At 40.8% G+C, this 27,911-nt stretch overlaps 2 protein-coding genes across 3 annotated transcripts; one reads left to right on the plus strand and one right to left on the minus strand.

The window, feature by feature from the left end:
- Window positions 1-736: 736 nt before the first annotated feature.
- Window positions 737-6,789, minus strand: LOC131109504 (nucleoside diphosphate kinase B-like). The gene is made up of 5 exons (XM_058061609.2): window positions 6,624-6,789; window positions 4,789-4,921; window positions 2,598-2,699; window positions 2,415-2,527; window positions 737-1,081 (listed from the first exon to the last, which is right to left on the minus strand). The coding sequence occupies exons 2-5, from the start codon at window positions 4,915-4,917 to the stop codon at window positions 967-969; spliced, it is 459 nt and encodes a 152-aa protein (XP_057917592.2). The 5' UTR covers window positions 4,918-4,921; window positions 6,624-6,789; the 3' UTR covers window positions 737-966.
- Window positions 6,730-27,895, plus strand: LOC131109502 (carbonic anhydrase 10 (inactive)a). Of its 2 annotated transcripts, XM_058061605.2 has the most exons (11): window positions 6,730-6,863; window positions 7,660-7,990; window positions 12,677-12,773; window positions 15,668-15,742; window positions 20,193-20,335; window positions 21,270-21,455; window positions 22,978-23,073; window positions 23,991-24,063; window positions 25,579-25,733; window positions 25,797-25,971; window positions 27,190-27,895. In XM_058061605.2, the coding sequence occupies exons 3-11, from the start codon at window positions 12,713-12,715 to the stop codon at window positions 27,210-27,212; spliced, it is 987 nt and encodes a 328-aa protein (XP_057917588.2). In that variant the 5' UTR covers window positions 6,730-6,863; window positions 7,660-7,990; window positions 12,677-12,712; the 3' UTR covers window positions 27,213-27,895. The 2 variants fall into 2 exon arrangements, with proteins under 2 accessions (XP_057917588.2, XP_057917587.2); XM_058061604.2 differs by lacking the exons at window positions 6,730-6,863; window positions 7,660-7,990 and adding an exon at window positions 12,190-12,609.
- The last annotated feature ends 16 nt before the right edge of the window (window positions 27,896-27,911 follow it).

Below are 27,911 nucleotides of genomic sequence, written 5' to 3' on the forward strand. Positions count from 1 at the left end.
TCTTTACCAAGAGAAATCCTCTTTTAATAACACAACCATAAAAGGTATGAAATATAGTAGAAATAAGTATACACAAAACTACAGCGTGAGTGGCTACTCATTCAAAGTCATTTCTGTGATGATCAGTGGAAATGGTGGAATTGTCTATTAAATTGACATGTGAAACACTCGTCCGGGGAACTATTTCCCCAATCTCTAAACTAATGGCATCAAAACAATATTGTTCATTCATAAAGCCATTTTGCAGCAGAGTGACAAGCTAGTTTCAGAAATCCTGGGTAAAATTGTCAAATGGTGTATTAAAATCATGTAAGGATTTTTTTTTACATTTTGCATACTCTGCAGGGAAAACAAGTGTAAAATAGAATTATACACAGTAGATGGGATTTCCAGCAAATGGTTAAATAGCACATAATAGAGGGGCCTTTTATTGTGACCAGCCAAAGGCATGCCTCTACAGTAGCCATGTGGTGTCATCAGCATCTTGATGTCACATGAATGAATGCTCACCAGCACGACACCCTTTTATGAACAGAGAAAAAAAATAGCTTTGCAAGTTTGAGGGTAAAAAATAATAAAACATGAATCCATAATTAATGTTCTGGAAAAAAGGAGCCATTTTCTAAAAACTATCCAGTCTGTTCCAAGACCAAATTACACCACAGAAAAGTCAGTATTTTAACATGGTCGTTTTTATTTGAAATCCACTGTGTACAAGGCAAAAAAAACAAAAACCCACATTCAAAGGACTTTTATTGTAAAGTACAAGTAGGACACCGAGGACAAGATGATTGAGGCAATGGAATGTTTAGGAGAACATGCCCAGGAAGTACACTATGGATTTATTCAGAGAGCCATCGATTCAAAACTACTTTTTCCCGTTTGGTAAAAAGAGGCAAAAGAAAGCCAAACCACAGAGGTGTCTACGGTCCCGATTAAGCGTGCCCTTTTGTTGCACGACAGCGCTCAGTAGAGCCAGCTGAAGGCACAGCTCGTGTAGGTGTTCAGTTCCTCGTCCTTGAACCACAGGGAAATCTCCTTTTTAGCGCTCTCCACTGAGTCACTGCCGTGGATGATGTTTCTGACGAGAAAAAAAACAAGACTTTAGTTGAACACAAAGACGATCTTATGTGACATTTGAGTCGCTACCCTTTCCGTGCATTATAACATTTGCATTATTCAACCAGCTATCTTTAAGCAGCGTCCATAGCGACCCGGTCGTACATTTTTGTATTATCCATGTCTAGATGCAACCATTTTTTTTGCCCCCCCCCCCCGACCGACCAGTATGGATAAATTTCACTCGTGGATGTTGAGAACTAGGGCTGGGTTGAACCATTATTTCTGTAATCGATTAATCTAGAAAAGTTTTTCGATGCATCGATGAATCCCTGAAAACCACAAACAGGTTAATCTATATATATCTATATATCTAAGTCAGGGGTCTCAAACACGTGGCCCACGGGACAAATGAGGCCCGCAGGACACTAGTTTGAGGCCCCCGCCTTGATATGAAAGTTTAATGTTAGTGTAGCCCACGCAAGTTTGATATGGATGCTGTATGGTATCATGTACCCAGAAAAAATTATTACGTTTGATTAATGTTCATGCTAAAGGTTAAATAACTGTTAATAGTTATCCTCCCTATCCATGTGGAAGTGGTAAGTTTTTGGCTATTTAAGTTTAAAGGAAATAACTTGAAGGCTGCCGTTTAGGTCGCTAGCTCTCTAGTTTGCGAGTTAGCATGTGTCTCAAGACCCTGCAGTTGCGCAATATGTTGTAAATAAAAAGAGTATAAATGTGACTATAGTCGTGTTTTGTCATGTCTACAGGGCTCTAATAATGCTTTGTTCATTTTAATCTGAAAAAAATAATTTGTCTACCCACCAACTATATGTGGTTTCTTAAGTTTTTATTGTTTGCTGTTTTATCATCATTATTATATTTATTACTGATTGATTTTCTTTATTCTTGGTTTATTTATTTTTCATCTTATTTTGTGCAGAAAAATAAAAATTAAGATATGAGAACAGTGGAATGTTTTATCAGAGCTTTTATTGTAGAAAATCAGAACCAACGGAGCGAACATGACGGAGCGAACATGACGGAGCGAACATGACGGAGCGAACATGACGGAGCGAACATGACGGAGCGAACATGACGGAGCGAACATGACGGAGCGAACCGACCGGCTCTATGCACAGGGGGAAATGAACGGCTATTTTAACTGAATGATCCTGTTCACTGAAATGAACGCTTTTGCCCACCACTAATTCTGAGTGAAGGCGCATCGACATGCAGTTCTTGTGTAGACGTATTTTTTGTATCTACGCCATCGATAGTCAACACGTCGCCCCCAGCCCTAATGAGAACCAGCAGCATAAAACCTACTCGTTTGACTCATGGCGACTTACTTGCTGACATCTATGCAGAAGTCTCCCCTGATGGTTCCGGGTTTGGAGTCGGCGGGGTTGGTTTCTCCGAGCATCACCCGTCCGGTCTTGACAACACCTTTGCCTTCCCACACCTGACATTTTGATACCAGGAGAACCCATTAGAGTCACGAAAACCCATTTACTACCAGATATTTTGGTTACCATGGCGACCACTGGACCAGAACTCATGTAGTTGATGAGAGTTGGGAAGAAAGGTCGGTCTTTCAGGTCGATGTAGTGCTGCATTAGGAGGTCCTCGGATGCCTGTAGCGTGAACAGGTGGAAAGAGTGACTTTTCACCATGTTCCATTGGTACCAGGACCAAGAAAAATGCAAGTCATCACCGCTAAGGCTAATGTGAACTTTGCCCTCCATCAATATCACTTGTGTAATAAATAAAAAACCCATTAAGGGTGTGCAACGTAGCCCATATTTGAATACATTTTTAATTAATTTTTGGACAATTATGTTGGTGAAAAGGCTGCAATATTATGGGAATTTAGTCATATCACCAAAAGAAGATTTATGAAGATTAAGTTGAAATATCTAAATATACACAGGGTGAGGGGGTCTAAGGGAAGTGGATACTAATGTTTTTCTCCTGTATGACAAAGCTGAGATGCATTTTTTAAAGACTTTGTATTGCACATATTCCCAATTACTTACGCTCAACTTTTTATAGTATAATTATGACTCAGCATTGTGATATTTTTCTTGTGGCGGAAATATGCGTCTATAAAGAACAGTATTGTTTCAAATATATACATATAAATAGGGCTGAGCCATATGTCGACTTAGGCACCACAAGTTGGAGCCCAAGACGAGACTTAAGACCAGGGGGGACCGAGCCTTTTCTGTGGTTGGCCCCAAGCTATGGAACTCTCTCCCCTCCCAAGTACAAAAGGCCCCCCCCCCAACATGGAAAGCTTTAAGTCTCGTCTTAAAACTGTCGTATGGTCCTGTGTCTTTTAGTTCTTTTTTATTTTAATTGGTTTTATTTTTTATATTTTTATTGCTTTGCTTCTTGTTTTTAATATTTAAATATCTATTTTACTATTTTATTTCTTATTTGATCTTTTAGCTTTGGATTCAATTCAATTTGTGCCTGTATTAATTGCATTTCATTTTTTACTTTTGTACTAGTCTATGCAGCGCTTTGGAAACCGTTTATAAAATGCGCTATATAAATAAAGTGGATTGGATTTTTTTTTTCAAAACCAAGCGTTATAGACTGGATTTGATACGTGGTCTCATGTTGCCTTGTCTGCCCGAGGAGGAGCATTCATTGTCGGACACACTTTGTCAGAGGTACCGCTGGTGCCGTGGAGCTCAGAAGCCGGACACAATGGTTTACTAACTGCAGACAATCATAGCACAACATCCTTAGTGGAAATGTGGTCATGACATGACCATTTTGCGGGACTACTGTGGGGGATGCAGAGCTTGGGGAACAGCAGAGCATGTATCGCGGCTCACTATCTGAAGCGCTAGCATCATTTAAGACAACAATACAACATTCTAAGTAATTTTTTACGTCAGAAAAGTGTAAAAAAACAAAAAAGCATAACGGATCCCTTTAACCAGGTTTTCCCCATGTCTCAGCAAGGCAACAGAGTCATGTGACTTTCTCATGCCAATCAGCCAAGATCAGACAATGTCACAGGAAGTGACGTCATGGGCTGTGATCAATCAGGAGTGAGCCAGAGAGTATCAAACTTCCTTCTTCATTCAGAAGTCGGAAAATTGCAATTTTCTGACGCTTGGGGCCCCCTCGGACACTCTCGGCCCAAACATTAAAAACCAACCATGATAAGTTGATCACAGTCACTCTGTTGATGTCACCTTGTGCACTTTGACCTGTCCCTTTTCCATAACCCTAAATGGGCAAGGAACCGTATATGGTAACTTATTTGATCTTGATTTGCACCCAAAACCTTTTTAAAAAGTAAAAAGAAAAAATGTCTTATAGCCCCCAATAACACTGAAGGATTGATTTTTTAAATTTCTAAGTATTTCAGTGAGTGCCCTATAAAGGGTTAGTTTTTAAGACTTTAGCATATTTCCAAAATAAACATGGCCTTTTGCTTTTACTATCTGGACCTGGTTGGAAAAAGTTTGGACACCCCGGTTTAAGCTGACTGCCTGTGACAGATTACCAGAGATGCTCGTGTCAAGAATAGACTCTGCTGTTAATCAGCTCACGGCAGGTCTCAGTCACTGTCAGCTGTCAAGCATGCAAACACTTGCATTAAATACGGCGAGTTTCGATTTGCTTATGAGCACATCAACAATTTCTTATAAGCGTTCCTTTAAAAAAAAATTAAATAAAATCAAAGATAACAGAAGTACTCACTTGAAGCATTTTCATGCCAACCAGTTTGAAACCTTTCCTTTCAAATCTGGAAATGACCTCCCCAATGATGCCCCTCTGTACGCCGTCCGGCTTGATGGCAATGAAGGTGCGCTCCTGCTGCTCTGCCATGACTCTGAAAAGCACAGCAACATTCATCACAACAACTCTCCCACCAAAAGAAAAGAAACGCCACAATTCCCTCACATCTCCTTGCATCTGGCGCAACCATCCGCATGGCCGGCCGCAGACGGCCCCGATCCCATTGTGCTGACATAGACGACACAACGCAGCAGTGCGACCGCTCGCTCTTTGCCGCCGCTTAAGACTAGCAGCCTTGAACGCCTCTTTATCCGCACTTTCCCTTTTGCTGCACCGGAACACTTCAACCACCTGATCAGCTAGCGAGCTCAAACGTCTGCAACCAACACGCTCATCGTACAGCTGCAGCCTTCAGCCATTTTTAATTCATACAACATTAATGGGAAACATGACGATATCTTCTCATTTCGGCCTCAAACGGGATTAGGACGTTGAAAAGATTTGCACACATTTTGCAAATAAGTCGAAAAATATTTCAATAAAACCTCACAAATATAAACACAAGAGTCACTTCACCTTCTGTGGAAAGATGTAGATTAGCTCCGACGTGTATCAGGGCAGTAGAAACCCCAAAATGGACGCAAAAATATTTCTCATTTGGAATCTGTCACTTTCATTGTATGAATATTAACCAAAACAAAAGGAGAAATACTTTGAAATAGCTCATTTGCATATACACTTCCAGCCACAATATGTGGAATACACAGTTTATAGTTAATGAAATACACAACAGGTACAAAAAGTATTCGGCTGTGTAGCATGCGACACATAGCTCACAAATTGTCTCGCTATGGCCCTGCCTCTCCCCACTGGTACAAAGACACCGATTCACGCCGTTCAATATGGCCAAGGGTTGAGTTTTTCTCTATTTTTGCTGCTTTATTGTATTGATTTCCATTTTAAGAACATCTTGATTGAGAAAAATCAATAGTCAATAATTAGCATAAACATACAATCTGTGAAATCAGAATCAATGATGTCATAAATGACAGACTGCAATATCGGAAAGGACAGACAGACGTTGGTGATGCAGATTTCCGAGCGAATGATGCAAAAGCACTCATCTGCTTTTAATCCTCCATCAGAAGTAAAAAAAAAAACACATTTGTAGTAGTCGGGGATTTCATGCTAATGTGTCTACAGTACTGGAACAGGTTCACGTCAGCGGTCGTCCACGCCCAACGACTCCTAAGTTATTACATAACTTCTGTGTCATAGCTTCTGATGCTTTCAGAAGTTTTTCATGTTTTTAAGTCATATAAATCACACTGAGGTCCAACAAGAAGAAGCTGCGCGCCACACTTTGGACACCCCTGATTTCAACTCCCTTCTCGGTAATTAGACTACCTGCGTGTAGCATAAATCCGGTATTTGTCATTGACACTACTTAGTATTCTTGCACACTTCTCAAACGGCATTGGGAATAATGTGTGATGGGTCGTAAGCAAAGCAAAAAGAAGAAGAAGGCCTCACAGTAGCACAACATGGCCTCCTTGTGTGCCCCGGACTAAACATGGACTCCAAATTAACCACAAGAATTGGGCTACTTTTGTCTCACCGACACAATACGTTCGCATATAACAAAAGACACGCAACAATAGCTTGAAACAAACACATACGAAACCATTCACAAACTACAATTAATATCATTACCGGCACAAGAAGCCTTCACAAACAAGCGGCGAGGTAAAACATTTGTTGTTTTCTCACAAAAAATAAAAAAAGAGTTGCGTTACCTTACAATGGTGTTGTGTGGCGGGTACACGTCGAAGCCGATGCAATGGTGGCCAAAGAGAGACAGCACAGCGCTGCTGGGCTTTATGTGAGGGCGCACACTCCGGAAGTGTCGGAAAACGACACTCCCCCAAATGATGACTCATTTCCGGCGTGTGTGGGTCCCGCCCTGGATCAGACGACTGCATTCGGGAGAATGGGGCCAAATCCATTCATTCCGTCAGCACACTTCCAAAAATAAGGTAAAAATTTGAAAAAATGAAGAAAAATGTTGTAATTTTACAAGACTAAAGTAATATGATAAGGTCATTTTAGTAGTGTGAAGTTGAAATATTAATTAAAAAGTTTTTTTTTGTTAAAGCATAATATAGCATTTTGCTAGTTAGCTGCTGCTTGGTTGTACCAGTGTTTGTTTTGTTTGTTGTCTGAGTTATCCTCCTTTCTTTCCAGCAGTGCCTTTTTTATATTATTACATAAATTAGTTACTTACATACATTAGTTAGTTACATACAAAATAGCTAAAAGTGCTGCTCCACATGGAAAAATAGCAGGGAATATATATATACATATACATATACATATATACATATATACTACAGTATATTTTTACTACAGTATATATATATAAGTATATTATATATACATATATATATATATTTGCTATTTTTCCATGTGGAGCAGCACTTTTAGCTATTTTGTATGTAACTAACTAATGTGTGTATATACATATATGTATGTATGTATATATATATATATATAATAAAATAGTGCTGCTCCACATGGAAAAATAGCAGGGAATATATGTATATAAACTAAATTAACTAAACTATTAGTTAATTTTAATATATATATATATATATACACATATACATATATACATATATATATTTATATACATCCCTGCTATTTTTCCGTGTGGAGCAGCACTATTTTGTATGTTTCCCGTATCCAGCGTAATTGTGTTGTACTTTACCGTTTTGTTATAGTTGTATTTTTCTACTTTTGTGGATAATTTGTGTAAAACTTTCGTGTTTCCAGGAAGCAAGTGGAAATGTTGCTCCAGGTGCTTCACATCCAGCGCCCAGCGTCTGGAACCATACCTTGCCATCCATCCCCAAATGTCATCAATTGCATTTAGATGAGGGGAACACGCATGATGCTCCAAAAGAGTGATCCTACTCCACCGGAGGAAGTCCTCTGTGAAGTGAAGAAGCCAGCCACTACCACACAGACGAGGGCCTTCAGTCATGAAGGATGTCCCCTGCTGACATCTCCACATAGCCCACTGCCGTTTTGACACCCCTGCACAATCTGAAGCTCCTTTGTTCCATAGAAATGGAAAGCGGCCGAAGCATCTTGTTCAGAGGATGTAAGTGTTTTTATTGGAAAGACAAACACCTTGAATCCTTGTATCCTGAATATAGAAATGACCTTTTGTTTCATTTTTGTGGAACATTCCAACACTAGAGTGGTGCCCTGTATCCAGTACATTGAAGTTTAAAGCTATCAATGATACACTAGTGTTATATAGTGTGCTGTTATCAATTGCAACTGGCATATTTTGCTTCCAGGAGCAACTGATGGCCTTAGAGGAAATGAAGGGGTAGTTAATCCCTTCATATAATCTCCTGAGCGCTCAGTCCCAGTACTATTTTTACCAGGATTTAAAGTCAGGATTAAAGACCCTCTAGCTGTTATATACATTTGTGGGCTGCGGTTTACTTACACTGATCGCAGGAATTAATGTCACTTTGCCGTGTCAAGGTGGATTGATTATATATAACATACGTTTTCAGCGAGTGTCCAAGGTTTAGTTGTCGAGTTTGAATTGTGGAAGGGTAAGTTGCTCTGCACAGAAATGGAATTACTTATTCCGGTTGTAGGAGTGGGCTACCATGTTGGACTTTCTCTTGTCTGTGCTTTCTAAAAATATAAAAGCACATTAAAGGTGCTGATGGGATCTACCCATGCTGCTTTCAAAATCCTCCAACAAGGTTTTATGCTTTTTGGTTTTGGGGAGATGCAACACTTTCACCAAAGACCATGTTGTGGCAGAATGGGAGCAAACAAGACCGCATCAGACCCGACTGGGGCCAATCCTTTGGCCGCTACATGGTGGTCCAGTGTAGCGAGAGGTTACAGAGCGACGGAAATGTGTGTTTGAGTTGCAGAGAAAACTGCACAGGGCGTGTGTCTGTATCTGTACCAATGGCCACGCCCATAAGGAAGCCTGCTCCTTTGTGACATCACAAAGGGCCTGTTATGACCACACCCTCTGAAACCGAGTGTTTAGAGCCATCCCAAATTTCTTTCAGGGCTCAAAAACCTCATTATCTGAAACGTTGGCATGGTTTAACACCATGTTTTATCGGTCAGAAAAGTGGAATAAGCATCATAGGTCCCTTTTAATATGCAGGTCACATTGTGTTATTTTTAGTTGTTTTTATATCTTTAGAATACACAGAAAAAAGAAAGACGTTCATGTTTCACATAAGGATTATAGATGATGGACAAAATCTTTGGAAAGTGCGCTTTTCCTTTAAGAAAAGGCTGGATGTAGTCGATGTTGGACGTGAGTAGTAAGCAGTATATATTTGAAGATCATCAGTAAAACTGTGCAAGGATGTGCTGTGACTTCTAAAGATGGCTCCCAGGGGAAGTAAACACAGAGAGAAGAGGCCAGGCGCCAAGACTGCGCCCTGAGGCAGGCCACAGTTCAGAGAAGATGCTGAGGAGGCGTGTTGGCCAAGTTGCATGGAGTAGCTCCTGCTTGACAGGTATGATAGAACCCTTTGTGGGCAGGACTGTTAATCCTCTGCTGGCATGGAAGTATGATCTAGTGCAGTTAGAGCTAAAAGTCAACAGTTAAACACATCATTTGAAACTTTAAAAAGTGCTGTCTGATTTAAAACCGGAATAGAATTTTCCAGTGATGTCAGTATTGCAGTATTTTAAAGGACAGCCTGTAAGGTTTAAGGTTTTTTTGGTAGGCATCTGTATTTCCTCCCTTGTGAGTTCTTGAGTGGACCAGTCGCTCAGAGCAAGTTGAATTAAAAATGGATTAGAACTCATCAGGGCTAAAATGGCAATAAAACTCTGTGGTGCGCAGCGCCGAGTCATTAAATGCTGCAGGGATCTGAGAGGCAGTGCCAGTCTTCATTGAGTGCACGCCTGCATTTGACAGTGAGGCAGCGTGACGGAACATAGTGTGGAAGTGGTCACAAATGCATGCATTGCAGATTTCAGCGATGTTTAAGTTAAGATCGAAACCCAATCGAAAGCTTGTTTGTCAATACTGGGATATATGTAAATATTAGCGGGGCGGCACGGCGGTCAAGTGGTTAGCGCGCAGACCTCACAGCTAGGAGACCAGGGTTCAATTCCACCCTCGGCCATCTCTGTGTGGAGTTTGCATGTTCTCCCCGTGCATGCGTGGGTTCCAAAAACATGCTAGGTTAATTGGCCACTCCAAATTGTCCATAGGTATGAATGTGAGTGTGAATGGTTGTTTGTCTATATGTGCCCTGTGATTGGCTGGCCACCAGTCCAGGGTGTAGCCCGCCTCTCGCCCAAAGACAGCTGGAATAGGCTACAACCTCACCCTCATGATCAAATATACTGCTTGTGAATGTCAAACGACCGTAGCGCTAAGTGAGTTGATCCACCTGACATGGTCCACCACAGCGTCACGCAGACCTGCCCGCCTGACAAGCATCCTCTCCTGGCCTGGGGAGATGCATGCCGAAGCAAGCGATCGCCCTGATTTAGTTGGCTTGCAGGTAGAATCCCTGGACATTTCAGCTTCTTTCTCATGATTTATGGGCTTCTGGAGCCGGCGATTCACCTTGCAGGACCACGCTCTGTGGCTGCCTTATGCTTCCAGCGCAGGCTGGGACCAAGAAACTGAAAGTCAGCATGCTGATCGTGGCTACAAGAAGCTGAAAGGAGTTTGATCCTTCGGGTGGCTGGGGAATCTCCCGTAGAGATAAGGTGAGAAGCCTTGTCATCCGGGAGAGACTCAGACTCGAACCGGTGCTCTTCTGCATTGAAAGGAGCCAGATGAGGTCTCCCTGCGGAGATGCTAAGGACACTTCTGACCAGTAGGAGGCCTCGGGGAAGACCCAGGACACATTGGAGAGACTGTGTCTGGGAATTAGCCTGGGAATGCTTCTGGATCCGCTGGGAGGGGATGGAAACCAGCATCTTGTTGAGTCTTTGTCGCGTAATGGAGATCTAGGTATCCACTCTCTGTTAGTCCGCCAGATACATTTTTTTTGTGAGGGCTATAGCATCAAAATAGGTATTTCCCATGACATCCCTTGCTAGCTAGCTCATATTAACTTGTTTTCTCATGCTAGAATGCACAGAAAAGGGGAAGAAATATGTGTTTATGTTTCATATAAGGATTGGGAATGATGGGCAAAATTCCCCCAAAAAGTGCACTTCCCCTGTGAGAGAAATATTAATAAAAAATAAAAAATTAACAATAATGCTTCATAAAATTTGGTTGTAGGTATTATGCAGAAAATATTTTTTTGCAAGATTTGGCAGTAGACCTCAGATTTGGTCTCAGATTTCTGTCATGTTAGCCAACATCAGCTGTTCAACCATAATGTTGACTCTTTGATCAGGAAGGTCCTAAGGTACTATCAGGGGTGCGACTATTTGATGATTCGCACTTGAGTGTAAATTGCAGTCTTGTCGCTATAGTGGAATAGTGTTTAGAAGACATTAGGTAAACAAAACATGACTTACGATTGTGTACCAACTTTGACGTAGTGGTCGTTCTTGTCTTGTTTTTTTTTTTCCAAGAAACCAAATGCCTCTTGTAAAGGCATTCCTTCAAAGCAGTTATCAGTGCAATCAACACTGCAAAAAAAAAAATTTTTGTCCAAAACTTTTGTGAACATCCAGCAGCAACCCAACATTTTGGCATGACTACTGGCTTGATGGAAAATATAGTGAACTGCTCATTCGTCATGCGTGGCGCCATCATTATAAATCTAATTTTTGATAAATTACTATTCAGTTTCAAAAATCAAACAGTATAGTTGTAAAAATTGCTTGACTTTTCCAGAATTTAATGTTGTTCCATTAAAAAAAAGCATTAATTGAAAGAGAATTAAAGTGACTTGAAACTTTTAAGAACGGCCGTAATACCTCACAATGATATCTCATTAATAATGACTTCATTTCATTTTTCCCATTTTGGACGCCCCTGTTCTCCAGGAAAGATGACATATCCTTTCACTGTTCCAAATGTGGGTGCAATTTACTGCAAAGGTGTTAAAGAATAAATGATGTCGTGCAAAGCATAGCGGCCGCTAATAAGACTGCGGTGTATTTGTATACAGGATGTTGTCTTCCTTAAAAACACATTCTATCACTTTGTAGTACTACTATTGTTGGACGGAGACCTTCTAAATATTCTAAATGTTCCGTGCATATTACGTTTTAAAAAAAATGAACTAACGAGTTTTTAAAACCACATTTAACTCATCTCAATTAATATATTTTTTTACACTGGCTTTTATTTTGACACATTTAACAGGAAATGTGTGCGTTGACGATTCGTGCTTGACGTCGGTCTCCTGCATTGAGGGAAGAAGCCTCATCGTAGATTTTCCAAACCTGGCCAAGGCAATTGAAAGACCTGCAAAGCCATCCCGTGATTAATGACACCGATAATTAATCATTAATCTATATTTACCTTCACATACAAGATTTGACCAAATGGGACGTCTTGAGTCGTCGTCGTGAAGCTGCTGGGATCACTCGGCGTCATCTGGATGGATGTAAAAACACAATCCTCTCGGCAGCACCTCGTTTATTTTGTCGTTTGGAATTATTCCTCCCGTCTTCCGTCTTCCATGCTGGAGGAACATCACGTTTATTCACCTGCTCCCATGACCTACTTTGTATGATGCGGAAAATATCTAGTGGGAGGCTGACAGCACCCAGCAGCCTGGGAGGACACACCGTCTGAAAGAAAGCCCTTACCTTTACCTATTTACCCTTTTACCCGTGGATATTTTACCTTTTTTTTTTTTAATAGAATCCTTCCTGGGTGAGCGTGGAATGAGGATACAGGATGGACATGTTTTGGGAATTACTATTCATTCTCCAAGCCAACTGTCTTACATGCATATCAGGTGAGTCATTTTTCATGTTACCTCTATCATGACATGATCACATATTGCAGTTTTGACGGGCTTTGACAGGCTACGTGTTTTTTGGAAAGTAGATAAAAAAAAAAACACCTGTCACACCTCCCGTTCAAACCTCCGCACCAAGGAGCCGTGGTACCCCAGGGGACGAGATTATAGACCCACACAAGACCATTAACTTAGTGAGGAAAAGCACCGTTATTGGGGTCATCGTCCCATCAGTGGGAGAACTGGACCCTGCTGGGGTAAGGGACCAAGGGATCATGATGTCAAGGGAGTTGGGAGCTGAGTTCCCACGCTGGGATCCTGGAGTGGCCACACAATCTGAGACTCGGGCCAATGTTATGTGGTCTCATGTGACCAACGTGGACTCGACGTGTTTAGACCTCCACCTAGTACTTTTTTGTGCAGTACTGCGATCGAATACCTATTCCCTTTGATCAAGTATTTATACCTTTATAAACTTTTTATTCAAATCAACTCTAAACTTGTTGCTAACAAATAAATACATGGGAACCTTGGTTAGCGTTTGCCTTGGTGAGCAGTTTTTTTTGTTCACCTTGAAAATTTCGCTTTGGTTTGCATGCGTTTTCACTTAGCGTACAATATGTGTTCATATACTGCGTGTTCAACGACGTATTTTTACATTTTTATAACTATAGTGCATTTACACGTTTTTGTGCGAGAGGCTAACAGAGGTGATGACGCAACTCCCCGCTACTGCATCTGGCCTTCAGAGCAATTTTAAGCCATAAAAGTGGCCACTAGGTGGCAGAATATATCATAAGTATCGATACATATTGGCCCTATATAAACATAAAAATGTGATATCGGTATCAGATTTTTTTCCCCGATCATGAAAAACAGGAGATATGTCATGTTATAAATATCAGCGTTTGCTGATATCAGTATCGGAAATTGTCTGTTTTTGTCAATAAATAAAGGCTTATCTTATCTTATTTGTGTTGCTCATGTTGCATATTTAATCTGTCACAAAAGCAAAAAAATATTTGTGTCAAATTATACTTGAAATGTATCTTCTCCCTTTTTTTAGTTGGGAATTGATATTTTCCTGAAACTTACCAATGTTCTAACGCTGATTAGTAAAGAACCGAAAAAGGTAGAAACAAACTTTTTTCTTCTGATGAAAGAGAGGAGTCTAATCTTTCTATTGGTAGGTTCCATGTGTTCATAGACATAGAACACATAGAACTAAAATAGCCTGTACTGAAGGGATGTCCTTTCTTGCTGGCATCATTAGCTAGCTCAACAAAAATGGAATTGGAAGTTTTTTTGGAATTGGAAGGCTGGCAGAATGGGATACAGAATAAAAACTGGAATAAAAAGTAGCAGTTGCAGTAAAAAACATAAATGATAGATGACGGTGAAATGACAGAGTGTCGATATATTTTTTGTGAAAGTGTGTGTGTGTGTGTGTGTATGTGTGTGTCCTGTACACAACAAACAAGTGCCCTAAATCCCCAAACACTGTCAGGGCCCTGTCAGGAAAGCTGAATCTCCAGCTGCTAATCTGATAATCCGCTGCAGATGTATCCCACAACAGGGAGATGAAGAGCAGACTTGCCAACATGTACACATTTTTCGTACACGGCATGCATTATTGACCCTCAAATAAACTTTGCTGCTCTCCAGGTATGCCCTTTTGTTGCATTTCTGCGGTCCAAAAGAAATACTCACCATTAAGGATGTGATTGGTCATATTGTCTGTTACTTCCTGTCTATAAATAACGGCTCACCAATAGGCAAACACCTTTGCAATAAAAATGAATGTTGTCAATAGGCCCGTCATGATAATCCATAATCTAATTATTAAAAAAAAACAGGTCAATAACAATGACGACCTCGATAAACTTTCTCAGTATCACACAGGCTGGATGACAAGAGTGTTCACACTGTATCAATCTCTTCAGTTTGGTTTAATAGTGAAATGAACGTAAAGAGTGAACCGCCATCTCATTCAGCTTCTTTGTGGAGGCGGGGCTACTAGTGAGTGGCTTCAGAGTGCTAGCAGTTAGCTCGGTTAGCTCGGTTTCTAAGACCCGGTGTGCGAATATTTTGGTTTTAAACAAAACAAACAATGTGAGCACTTGAACACTGACATCTGGACAGTCATGGACAGTTTTCTCAAATGGGGAAAAAAAAATACGGATGGAAAATAATAAATTATTTAGTACATTGTGAAAACGTGCGGACATGGAACGACAATCTTCTACCTACGCTATCGTCGACACTGCTAGCCATAAATAAGGTCTACACACCATATTTGCTTGCCCCGCCTTTAACTTTGATTATGGCACACATTCTCTCTCTCATGTTTTCCACAAGCTTCTGCAGAATATATTTCTGTCCAGGGCTGCATTAATTTTTCACTAAGATCTTATGTTGATGACAGGAGATTCTCACCAGTGTGCAAAGTCTCCCCCACCGTCCATACAATTTTTTTATGAATGCAATGGACGGTCCCTAACCCAGTTTTTTACTACTTTCATCAAACCTCTTTATTTGTTTTCTTACTCTTGATGCATGCCAACACAAGCGAACACATGCTTGTTTACCAAATGACTCCAATGACTCCAATTGGTGCCAGCTGAAACGTAATCACCCATGCAGTAATTATCCAATGGGAGGCACTTAACTATTTGCTGACTTTTAAAAAAAAATCTTTAATCTTTTGCTAAACCAACATCAGTGTTGAGCCTCACTTTTTAATTCTTGTCTTTTTGGAATTGGAACATTTTTACCAAGAAATTATTCTACGTAAAATTCTTCATTGGGGAAAAAAAAATTACAAGAATAATTTAAAGTGAAATAATGTATGTAATAATAATTTAAATATTTTTTTTCTTCTCACTTTACAGCTCAGCAAAATCCACCAAAAATTCATGAAGGCTGGTGGGCATACAAGGAGGTGGTTCAGGGGAGCTTCGTTCCAGGTAAGCTTCAAATACCCTCCTGACCAAAATGTTAAGACCAGCTGAAAAAGGGCAAGAATACCCATTTTGCACTGTTGGATCATAAGGAGGTTCTAAGTAGAGCTTCAAAATACAAAAGGAAGAAATGGGAATGAGACACAACTGGTAATGGTAATGGTAATGGTTTAATTTCATTTGAACATGCATCAGATTACAATTGAGTGCATCCCATAATCAGTTCACAGTTCCACATGTCCAAAAGGAGTAGGAAGAAGCAAAGCTTATTAAATCCTACCCCTCCATCTGGTACTTTTACAATCAGTAACTGTTACATTTGTTCACTTCCTGCTTTCCTATTATAGTTTAAGGTTTTTTAAATTTTTTTTTTTTTTTTGTCACGTACCGAAGTAGGAGGTGATATGAGCATCCAATGACATAATGGGTACCATAGTAAGTGTCAATATAGTGATATATATAGCACATCATGACTGGTTCAAGACTCTTCATCCTTGTATTTAGCAAACATCAACTGCTTGTATTGTTTCTTGAATTGGCTCATCGTTGTGCATTGTTTGAGGTCCTTACTCAATCCATTCCATAGTTTGATTCCACATACTGAAATGCTATGGCTTTTTAACGTAGTCCTAGCATAGAAGTGTTTCAAATGTACTTCTTCCCTGAGATCATATTTGTCCTCTTGTAGAGAAGTATTGGATGACATTTTTAGCTAATTGCTTATTTTTAGCCTTATGCATTATTTTAGCTGTTTGAAGATGAACTATATCAGCAAGTTGAAGTATTTGTGATTTTAGAAATAAGGAGTTAGTATGTTCTCTGTAGGCGGCATTATGAATTATCCTTACTGACCTTTTTTGCAGTACATTTTAGTGAAGATTGCTTTTATAGTTATTAGCCCATATTTCCACACAATAAGTAAGATATGGTAGAACCAGGGAGCAATAAATTAGTCCACTAGTCCACTAAACAGTCCAGTGTGAAGGGAATCGAGAACTCCAACCACTTCCGCCTGATGGTGACGTCATTTGGAATTGTAAACAAATGTATCTTTCCTTTACACCCGAAGAAACACTTCCTGGGAGCCATTGCTAACAGCGTAAACACAGAAACAGAGCTTGGGGGAGGGCCCATATAAGGAATGGTGTGACATCACAAACCATCCGGTTTTACAACGCCCTCTGAAACCGAGCGTTTTGAGCCATCTCAGATAACCTCGTTATCTGAAACGTTGGCATCATTTAACACTAGAATACAACCTTCTAACGACATTTATAGGTCAGAAAAGCAAAAGAAGCACAATACTTTAAGAACGAAAAACATCTTCAATGGTCTTGTCTCCTTCAAACCACCTAAGCTCATTTTGACGGTCCTGAATCCTGATGGCTTCCAGCGTTATTGGCACGCCAAGTGGAGCAAACCCATGTTTATTTGCCGGTTAATGATGTGGGAAACACAAAGTGGCAGCGAGACCCCGCCTTCCTGTTTGATCGTGATTTACTTCAACAGTGTTTCTCACCTTCTTCATCAACATGCCACCACTTGCTACTCCATTTTGGAACATTGAGGTGAGAAACACAATCGGATTTAAGAAATACAGGAAGCTGGTGTGGTGTCTTTTGCTTAAAGATTATATACAAATGTTTACATGTTTATCTGTGAAGAAATACACGGGCGGCACGGTGGTCGAATGGTTAGGAGACCAGGGTTCAATTCCACCCTCTGCCGTCTCTGTGTGGAGTTTGCACGTTCTCCCCGTGCATGCGTGGGTTCTCTCCGGGTACTCCGGTTTCCTCCCACATTCCAAAAACATGCTAGGTTAATTGGCCACTCCAAATTGTCCATAGGTATGAATGTGAGTGTGAATGGTTGTTTGTCTATATGTGCTCTATGATTGGCTGGCCACCAGTCCAGGGTGTACCCCGCCTCTGGCCCCAAGACAGCTGGGATAGCCTCCCTTGTGAGGAAAAATCGGTAGAAAATGAATGAATGAATGAAGAAATAAACAAGAAATATCTGAAAACACCAGCACGTGATTAAATATGATCAATATTGAGTTGTATTCTGGTGTTAAACCATGCTAACGTTTCAAATAATGAGGTTTGCTCATTTCGAAGTGAGCCCTGAAAGACGTTTGGGATGGCTCTGAACGCTTTCAGAGAGTTTTTTCCAACACTGGCTCCCTGTGACGTCACAGTGAGCTGGGCTTCCTTATATGGGCGTGTGCTCCAGGTCTAGGACTGCCCACCCTACAGCTCTGCTTTGCTCTGTTGTTTGTTCTGTTATAGCTATGACTCCCCAGGAAATCTTTCTACGGGGCAAGGTCAGGAAAGGGTTGAAGTTGGTGACTCCCAGCAAAAGCGCTTTGGAAAATCCAAGGAAATACAGCTGGAATAGGTGCAGATTCTGCTTTCTGTGCAGGTTATTGTGTGTAGCTGCTCTATAGGAGTCCACAACTTAATACAAAAGGCCAAAAATGAGCATAATAGGCTCCCTTTTAAAACAACAAAGAACTAGGCTTCGTGGCTTGTCTTCTTCTCAGCAGCAGGGTCATCCCTGACCAGATTCCGAGTAGTCCTACACGGATTCCCCTTTCCCTGATATCTGTTCTCCGTACCTGCAATGTCCTGGTGGAATCCTTCCCCGTGCTCATCACTTACTTCTCACTTCAGTGACATGTTGTAGGAGGTTTGCAACCAGCTGCTTATAATGATCTGCATTGAAGTGACCAAGAAACTGGAAATGGAAAAAGGAAATGGAAGTGTTCTCACCTACTGGTGTAATAATATTGTGTAATTATAATAATATTGAGTAATATAATATAGAGTATTGCTGCATGCAATCCGTAATGTTGAAGCCTATCATAACATTTGTTTCCTCCTTGCCCCACACATCATAAATCATAACCGCTTCCGTTCCACACCATGTCAAACCCAAACAAAAAGTAATACAATAAGTATAAAAACTTTTCATATTCTGTTCCATTTTCCCATTTACGTCTTCATTAGGGGAGCAAGTGAAGCAGAGAGGTGATGAAAAGTAAAATAAATGTTAATATGTATCCATTCAACTGTATTATTCCAATCACGTTGAATATTTTCTTTAGTAAATATTCACATTTCCTGAACAAATATAGTGCAGAAACCCGAGATGAGGCTGCCTCGTGCGTCTCTTCTTGGCTTAGAGCGCAAGCCCTGCCGACCATCTGAGTTGGATCATGGCGGGTGCCAGTTTCTGTCTGTCAGCGTGTCGCCAATAATATACCCATCCATCCGTTTTCTATACCGCTTATCCTATGCTGGAGCCTATCCCAGCTGTCTTGGAGCGGGAGGCAGGGTGCATATTATGTTACAAAAACATTTATTATGCACCATGACTGTCTTTAAAGTAGGTCTGACTAATCAGTATTAGGGGGCGGGGCGTGCGAGAGCAGGAATGTGCTTGTCACAGCTGTCTTTCATTCATTCACTCATTCATTCATTTTTTACCGCTTATCCTCACAAGGATCGCGGGGGTGCTTGAGCCTATCCCAGCTGTCTTTGGGCGTGAGAGGGGGGGTACACCCTGGATTGGTGGCCAGCCAATCACAGGGCACATATAGACAAACAACCATTCACACTCACATTCAAACCTATGGACAATTTGGAGTGGCCAATTAACCTAGCATGTTTTTGGAATGTGGGAGGAAACCGGAGTACCCGGAGAAAACCCACGCATGCACGGGGAGAACATGCAAACTCCACACAGAGATGGCCGAGGGTGGAATTGAACCCTGGTCTCCTAGCTATGAGGTCTGCGCGCTAACCACTTTACCACCGTGCAGCCTGCTGTCTTTCATTCATTCATTCATTCACTACCGATTTTCCTTACGAGGGTTGCGGGGGTGCTGGAGCCTATCCCAGCTGTCTTCGGGCAAGAGGCGGGGTACACCCTGGACTGGTGGCCAGCCAATCACAGGGCACATATAGACAAACAACCATTCACACTCACATTCATACCTATGGACAATTTGGAGTGGCCAATTAACCTAGCATGTTTTTGGAATGTGGGAGGAAACCGGAGTACCCGGAGAACATGCAAACTCCACACAGAGATGGCCGAGGGTGGGATTGAACCCTGGTCTCCTCGCTGTGAGGTCTGCGCGCTAACCACTTGACCACCGTGCAGCTTGCTGTCTTTCAATAGGGAGCAAAAGCCCGCATTTTATTTTGACAGCAGCATCTGAAGAACAGGAAATACTCTACTAGATATTTTACTGCTGTGCTGAATGAATGAATTTCACTGCCGAGATGGAGGATTGATGGATTACATATCCAAGCTCACCAGAAAGTATTCCCGGAGAATCAGAGCTTAGTCCATTTAGTCCTTAAGCAAATAAAAGGTAATACCACAAACGTTAATGACGAAGAAATATTTGTGTAAACCTCTTTTTGCACAATTGGGTGTTGTGTTGCAGTGCCGTCTTTCTGGGGCCTGGTGAACTCCGCCTGGAACCTGTGCTCCGTGGGGAAGAGGCAATCACCAGTCAACATTGAGACCAGCCACATGATTTTTGACCCGTATCTCAAGTCCATGAAATTGAACACAGGTGGACAAAAGGTAAAGTCAATTCCCTCTGATGATGATATTGATTATTTACCGACATTTCCTTACTTGCTTACATTGAAATGACAAGTTCAGCATACTTCCAAAAAATATTGAAACACAACTTATTTGTAGTATTCTGGCCAGTAGGCATCAGTACTGTTTGTTACATGACATTACTTCTTCTCCCATTCTGTGTGGAAGTGGTAAGATTTTCCCCTTTTACTTATTCTTAAGTTTTTCAAACAGAGTGGGGACTAAGTAAATGGGAGAGGCTAACTGGTTAGCGCGGTAGCATGCTATGCTAGCGGCGGCCGTTTCTTGTGTCCCTGCAGTGATCCCGTAGCCTGTGCATTACAGTTGAGCAACAAAAAATAATAGCAGCGTAATAGCAAGGAGACTATAGGGGTGTTATTTCATGTCTGCGGGACTCTAATAATGGTAAATATTAGCTTTTGAACATAAACATGCTCTAACTATGAAAATATTACATACTGTATTAATCATAATGAATGAAAATAATAATAAGCATAATATAATAATAATGATAACATGATAATAATAACAATATAATAACAATAATAATAATAATAAAATAAATAAATAAATGTATTAATACTGGAGTCCTACGACATAATATTGTGAATTAATTCCCATAATATTATTACTTTTTTCCAAACCTGCTTTCCCCCAAAATATAAATATATATAAAATATAATATAAATATTTATTTTTTTTTCTCAGATTTTTGCTTTAATATTTCAACTGTAATGCTACAAAAATATATTTTTTAGCCTTTTTTGCTTTTAATATTTTGACTTTATTCTCATAAAATTACAGCCTTTTTTTGGTTTTAATTTAGTTCTATGTTCTTCTTGTAAATTTCAAGTGACTTTATTCCCATACAACTTCCACGAAAGACTACTTTTCCTTGCGTTTACTTCTTCAGGTGAGGGGTACGATGTATAACACAGGCCGCCATGTTTCTGTGCGCTTGGACAAAGAGCATCTGGTTAATATCTCTGGTGGACCGATGATGTACAGCCATCGTTTGGAGGAGATCCGGCTCCACTTCGGTAGTGAGGACAATCTGGGTTCTGAACACCTTCTCAATGGGCAGGCCTTCTCTGGAGAGGTGAGTGCAAGAGGGCTCCTATCAAAAAAACCAAACACTGGTACCAGCAGTGCTCCAGTACCTTCTCACTTCTCTCTGGAAGTCGACACTATAGATAACTATGGTCTGGTTTTGAGAGCCATCTGACAGGGTTTTGAAGCTAAACGTAACCTTCATAATACCCAATTCCTTTCTCAATTTCGGTTCAATATATGTTCCCGCCGGTGGCTCCACATCCGCCGCTGGTGTGGGCCGATGGTCAGGCTTCCCTGATGGGAAGCTTGCTGGAGCAGAGCCCCTAGTTGGGGTCTGTAAGACCTGCAACATCACTGAAGACGTGTCCAGGTCACACCACAAGGTGTGTATTAAAAGTGAAAGCACCAGCTGTCAATCATGGTGCTGAGGTGTGGTACGCCCTGGTCTGGTCACTTGTCAATCACTGAACACGTATAGACAAACCACCATTCACACTCACATTCACACCTATGGACTATTTGGAGTTCACAATAACGTGCCGGAAGTTGGAGAAGACCCACGCAAGCACGAGGAGAGCATGCTAACTGAGATTCAAACCTTTGATCTCCAGGCTGTGAGGCCAGAATGCTAACCAGCACCGCTAATCACCGTGCAGCTAGTAGACAAATGATCAACACCAAGTAAAGTAAAGGGGAAAGGGGCTTAGGTCGTGTCTCCTATGTACAGTACGGAGGCAGTAAAAGTCCATTTCCTATGTTATAGTATTTTTACGTCACATATATTACTAATAGCGAGTGGTTAGCGGACCTCACCGCTAGGAGAACTGAGTTCAGTCCCACCCTCGGCCATCTCTGTGTGGAGTTTGCATGTTCTCCCTGTGCATGTGTGGGTTTCACCCGGGTACTCCGGTTTCCTCCCCCATTCCAAAAACATGCTAGGTTAATTGGCCACTCCAAATTGTCCATAGGTATGAATGTGAGTGTGAATGGTTGTTTGTCTATATGTGCCCTGTGATTGGCTGGCCACCAGTCCAGGTTATACTCCGCCTCTCTCGTCCGAAGACAGCTGGGATAGGCTCCAGCACCCCCCAGCGACCCTCGTGAGGATAAGCAGTAGAAAATGAATGAATATATTTCTAATAGTTGTCTTTTATTTCATATGTAAATGACGTTGCTATTAAAGAGGGAGCTGAGCCCAAAGGCAAAGCTCTAATTTACCACTTTATCTATGTTCATACCCTCACCTAAGGTCACGACCTCTTGGTTGTGACCGAAAGGGACAACATTGCCGGTGGCCGAAATGAGTTTTTTCTCCGTAGAGATAAGCTGAGAAGGGAGTAGAACTGCTGCTCCTCCGATAGGAGGTCTTGGGGAGGACCCAGGGCACGTTGGCTTAGGAACCCCCCCAGGATCCGAGCGTCTGGGCTTCTTTGCTTAGGCTGCTGCCCCTGCGACCCGACCTCGGTTAGAAGATGGACGGATGGCTTTCAGTCATAAATAATAAAGATTGTTGCACTGAACAAGTAGTTTCATTATATTGAAAATAATGTTTTTCCTCTCTCTTCCAGGTTCAGCTAATTCACTACAATCACGAACTGTATACAAATTATACTGAAGCTGCCAAAAGCCCGAATGGACTTGTCATTGTGTCTATATTCATGAAGGTGAGTTTGAACTCGTTTAGATTGCAGTCAAAGACTAGCATCTTTGCTATGGTGCCGCATCAGCAGCCCATATTAACTGTAATAAGAAGTTGAAATGCCGGAACATGTACTAATAAAGACACGAGTGACATGTATGTGCCGTCACGCTTGGCACATTTGATGCGGTCAATAACCATCACATCGTTTTATTACGCATGTCAGACCTTGTCTCGTTACGACGCCATTTAAACATCTCTAACCTCTAAAAACTATTCATTTATAAATAATTGGTTGATTATGGCCTATTATTAGTTATTATTCTTGGCTTAAACTAAATATTTTCAACCTTAAAATGACTAAATGAAACTTAACTAAAGAAATAGCATGCAGATACAAGGCAGTAGAAGCATTCTAATTGTGAATGCAGTGTAGTACATTGGCCACAAGGTGTCATTGTTCAGTGAGACGGGCACTAACGTTCCCAAGGATTACATTTAACTCCAACAGGAGTTTTATTACCATTTTGAATGGCTTATTTTGTCAACTCCATTGGCTAACACTGGTGTAAAGTCATTTGTGTGAGTCTATATTATCGTATTTATGTGGTATTTTAGTAGTACAAATGTAAAGGTGACAATATGGGTGTTATTTCATGTATTGATGAACGAGAGTAAACAGGTTTTCTGCGCCGTAACTATGAAAATATTCAATTTCTTTATATTGAATGGTGGAAATTCACTTATCGGTCCGGAACCAGTTAACCAAAGTAAACGATGGACGACTGCAGTTCACTCTACATGCACGAGTAAACGGGATATTCTACATTTTAATTGGTCACTTCCAGGTTTTGGGTCTTCACTGCTGTGTTTTCTATATTAAATGTACTTTAAAAAGAACAACAGTGCCATCTGACAAAGACTTTTGTTTTGTTTGTCCAGATAGCTGAAACATCCAACACTTTTCTGAATCGATTGCTGAACCGAGACACCATCACAAGGGTAACATATAAAAGTAAGTGGTTATTTTTCTTTTTTTACTCCGTTTTCAATGATGAAGTCTCATAGAATTCGTAGAGTCAGAAGGATTTGTTGACCTCAACATACAGAAAACCAGAATACAGGGCGAAACGAAACAAAAGCCTGTAGTGAAGACCTGGAACACGCTAACGGCTGATGTTGCTTGGTTACTAGGCTGAAAGCATGGCTGTAAATGGCATGGTGTTTGAAAAGAAATGGAATAATGGTCACATGGCCTCATGACTAGAATAATGTTGAAGTTCAAAATAACCACAATTGGTTGATGATGATGTTGCTGTTATGGACAACGCTAGGACTGAATTGTTGGATTGTTGGAACTGAGGACTGCTGCTGGTGCACTCGGGTTGGCAATATAAAAAAAGACTTATGAGATGCTACTTGCACTGTTGTTTCTGGCAGCCATTTTAGTTTTTTGTTGGTCTTTTGGATGAAAATTCTCCTTGTTTTAGTTACATTCTATGTATGATGTTTTAGTCCGGGTTTAGTAGTCAAAAACTCAAAAAAAAGCCTTAAGTTGCCATTGCATGTCTGACAGGATGGAGCAAATAAAGGTTATCCTCACATCTCGTGTGGAAGTGGTAAGTTTTTGGCTTTTTAAGTTTTAAAGAAAATCAATTTGCTTGCTAGCCATCTCAAGTCCCTGCAGCGTGAGAATTGTCGTAAACAAAGAATTGGAGACCATATTTAGAAACCGTAAACATGCTATGCTTTCTATGCTGTAAATACAAAAATATTATATTTAATAACATTTATTAATATATCGCAGAATGTCATTTATTGGGACAAATGTATATTATTGCTACAATTTTGCCTCGGCTTACGTCTGGTTTGTTTACGTAGCATCACACGAATCACATGAAATTGCGATACTTGCATGGTATACGTACAACGTAACAAACGCATGGGGATTTGTGTCCGTGGCGCAGCGCAAAGTAGCGCAGGGCGGCGGAGCGTGGCGCACCCCATGAAGTGGTCATTTTGTGCAGCGCACCATTTCGCCGATATGGGCGTGGCGGCACATCGGGGGAGGTGTCCACAACAACAGAAAGATTGCCATCTTCAACCTGGTTTATTCTCCGTGTAGGCTAATTATTTTTGCATCATTTTATCCATATACAATAATAATTATGTGTAAAATGTTTTGTGTTAACATTTTCGGGTGTCTGGAATGGATGAATTGGATTTACATTATTTTCTATGGGAAGATTTGCTTTGGTTAGAGTTTGTTTTGGTTTGAGTCGGACCTTCTGGAACAGATAAATGATGTTAACCAAAGCATCACTGTAATTTAGATGATATGTAAAAATATGATGTAGGTGTAAGATGGAGGTGAAGGTCAAAAAGGCATTTTATGGGGGTGCCCATGTACTTTTCACGGAATGCATCCTCAGTGATTAGTAGAGCTCTTCTATTGTTGAAATTAATTTTCTTCTACCTGACCATTGACCATCCTGTTTTTGTCTTCTGACTGATTTTTTTCTCTCCGCAGATGATGCTTATCTTCTGACCGGCCTAAACATCGAGGAGATCTATCCAGAGACGAGTAGTTTCATCACTTACGATGGGTCAATGACCATCCCCCCATGCTTTGAGACCGCCACGTGGATACTGATGAACAAACCAGTTTACGTCACACGCATGCAGGTGAGCCTATCTCGTCTGGCAAGATCAAAAATGGAGATAACAGAGCAGACTTCTCCTTCTCAGATGCACTCCTTGCGCCTTCTGAGTCAAAACCAGCCGTCTCAGATCTTCCTGAGCATGAGCGACAACGTCCGCCCGATTCAGCCTCTGATCAACCGCTGCATCCGCACCAATATCAACTTCAGCATGCAGGGCAAAGACTGCCCCAACAACAGGGTTCATAAGCTGCAGTACAGAGGTAAAGTGATTTTAATGGATGAATATTTAATATTTAACAGAATATTTAACATTCACATACAGCTGTACAAGCCCTTCCCTCACTGTACAGCTGCTCCACAGCTGCATCATCCATTTTGATGGATGAATATTTAATATTTAACAGAATATTTAACATTCACATACAGCCGTACAAACCATTCCCTCACTGTACAGCTGCTCCACAGCTGCATCATCCATTTTGATGGATGGATGAATATTTAATATTTAACAGAATATTTAACATACACATACAAGCCCTTCCCTCACTGTACAGCTGCATCATCCATTTTGATGGATGGATGAATATTTAATATTTAACAAAATATTTAACATACACATACAGGTGTACAAGCCCTTCCCTCACTGTACAGCTGCTCCACAGCTGCATCATCCATTTTGATGAATGGATGGATGGATGGATGAATATTTAATATTTAACAGAATATTTAACATACAGCCGTATAAGCCCTTCCCTCACTGTACAGCTGCTCCACAGCTGTGTCATCCATTTTGATGGATGGATGGATGAATATTTAATATTTAACAGAATATTTAACATACACATATAGCCGTACAAGCTCTTCGCTCACTGTACAACTGCTCCACAGCTGCATCATCTATTTTGATGGATGGATGAATATTTAATATTTAACAGAATATTTAACATACACATACAGCCGTACAAGCCCTTCCCTCACTGTACAGCTGCTCCACAGCTGCATCATCCATTTTGATGGATGGATGGATGAATATTTCATATTTAACAGAATATTTAACATACACATACAGCTGTACAGGCCCCTCCCTCACGGTACAGCTGCTCCACAGCTGCATCAGACATTGTGAATCTACATCCGACATTTTGATGGATGGATGGATGGATGGATGGATGGACGGATGGAGTCTCTGCTATGAACCACATTTTTAACACATTTGAAATATGCAGTGCTTCGAGAAGCCATCATGACGGGTTTCTCTTGTAACCTACGGCAACGGCAGCATATAATGAGGAGTCAAAATGCAGCCTCGCGCACTGCACAGCACAGTTCCTTGTTTTCCACCAATCACGGCACCGTCTCACCCAGGCAATTTGAGTGCACTCACACTGAGAAGCACGTCAAAATTCTATGCACTGTCCGTACGCAGATGTTGCTAAAACTGAAGCTAAATCCTACTTTTGTCTTCTCTTCTCTTCCAGTGAATGAATGGTTACTAAAATAGGATAAATCCGAAGAGCACAAGTGTCTGAGGTGACAAAAGGACAGCGACGCAAAGCAACTGCGGGACCACTGAACAACCATGGCGTGTCTCTCTCGATGTGATGGCAATGATTATTGATTGTATCCAAACATAGGGAACTTTGTAAAGTATGCAGAGTGGCTCTGCCTTTTTTACAGAACTGTAAAGAATATTTAACATACACATACAGCCCTTCCCTCACTGTACAGCTGCTCCACAGCTGCATCAGACATTTTGAATCTACATCCAACATTTTGATACTAATGTGTTTTTTGTCAGAAAAATCGAGAACTTAATGGATTTATTTCATATTTTCTTTCTACCTTTAAATTGAAAAAAATATGTTTCATTTCCTCCGACACAAAACTTTTGAAAGGTACATATTTCAAGTTTTCTACAGCCCCAGAGCATCAAGTATTCTGGTCATATTTGTGTGTATTTTCATTCTAAGTGTAGCAAAAAGCTTATTATGTTTAAAAAGTAATGCATATTATTTTAAATATGTTATTGAAAAATATTTTTTAAAAAAAGAGATAAACATTGAAACGGTGTTGGCACAATTAGAACACCGCAGCAACATAAGTTGATGTATTTTTTCCTTTATAAATGACAGTTGTCATACACTGTTTGAATAATTATCAGCCCAATAAATTGGTCTGAAGCCATTTCCGTTTTGCGGGT

The sequence above is a fragment of the Doryrhamphus excisus genome, linkage group LG2 (genome assembly GCF_037039965.1).
Source record: "Doryrhamphus excisus strain RoL-2023G ecotype Guam linkage group LG2, RoL_Dexc_Guam_v1.1, whole genome shotgun sequence".
Classification (NCBI taxonomy): Eukaryota; Metazoa; Chordata; class Actinopteri; order Syngnathiformes; family Syngnathidae; genus Doryrhamphus; species Doryrhamphus excisus.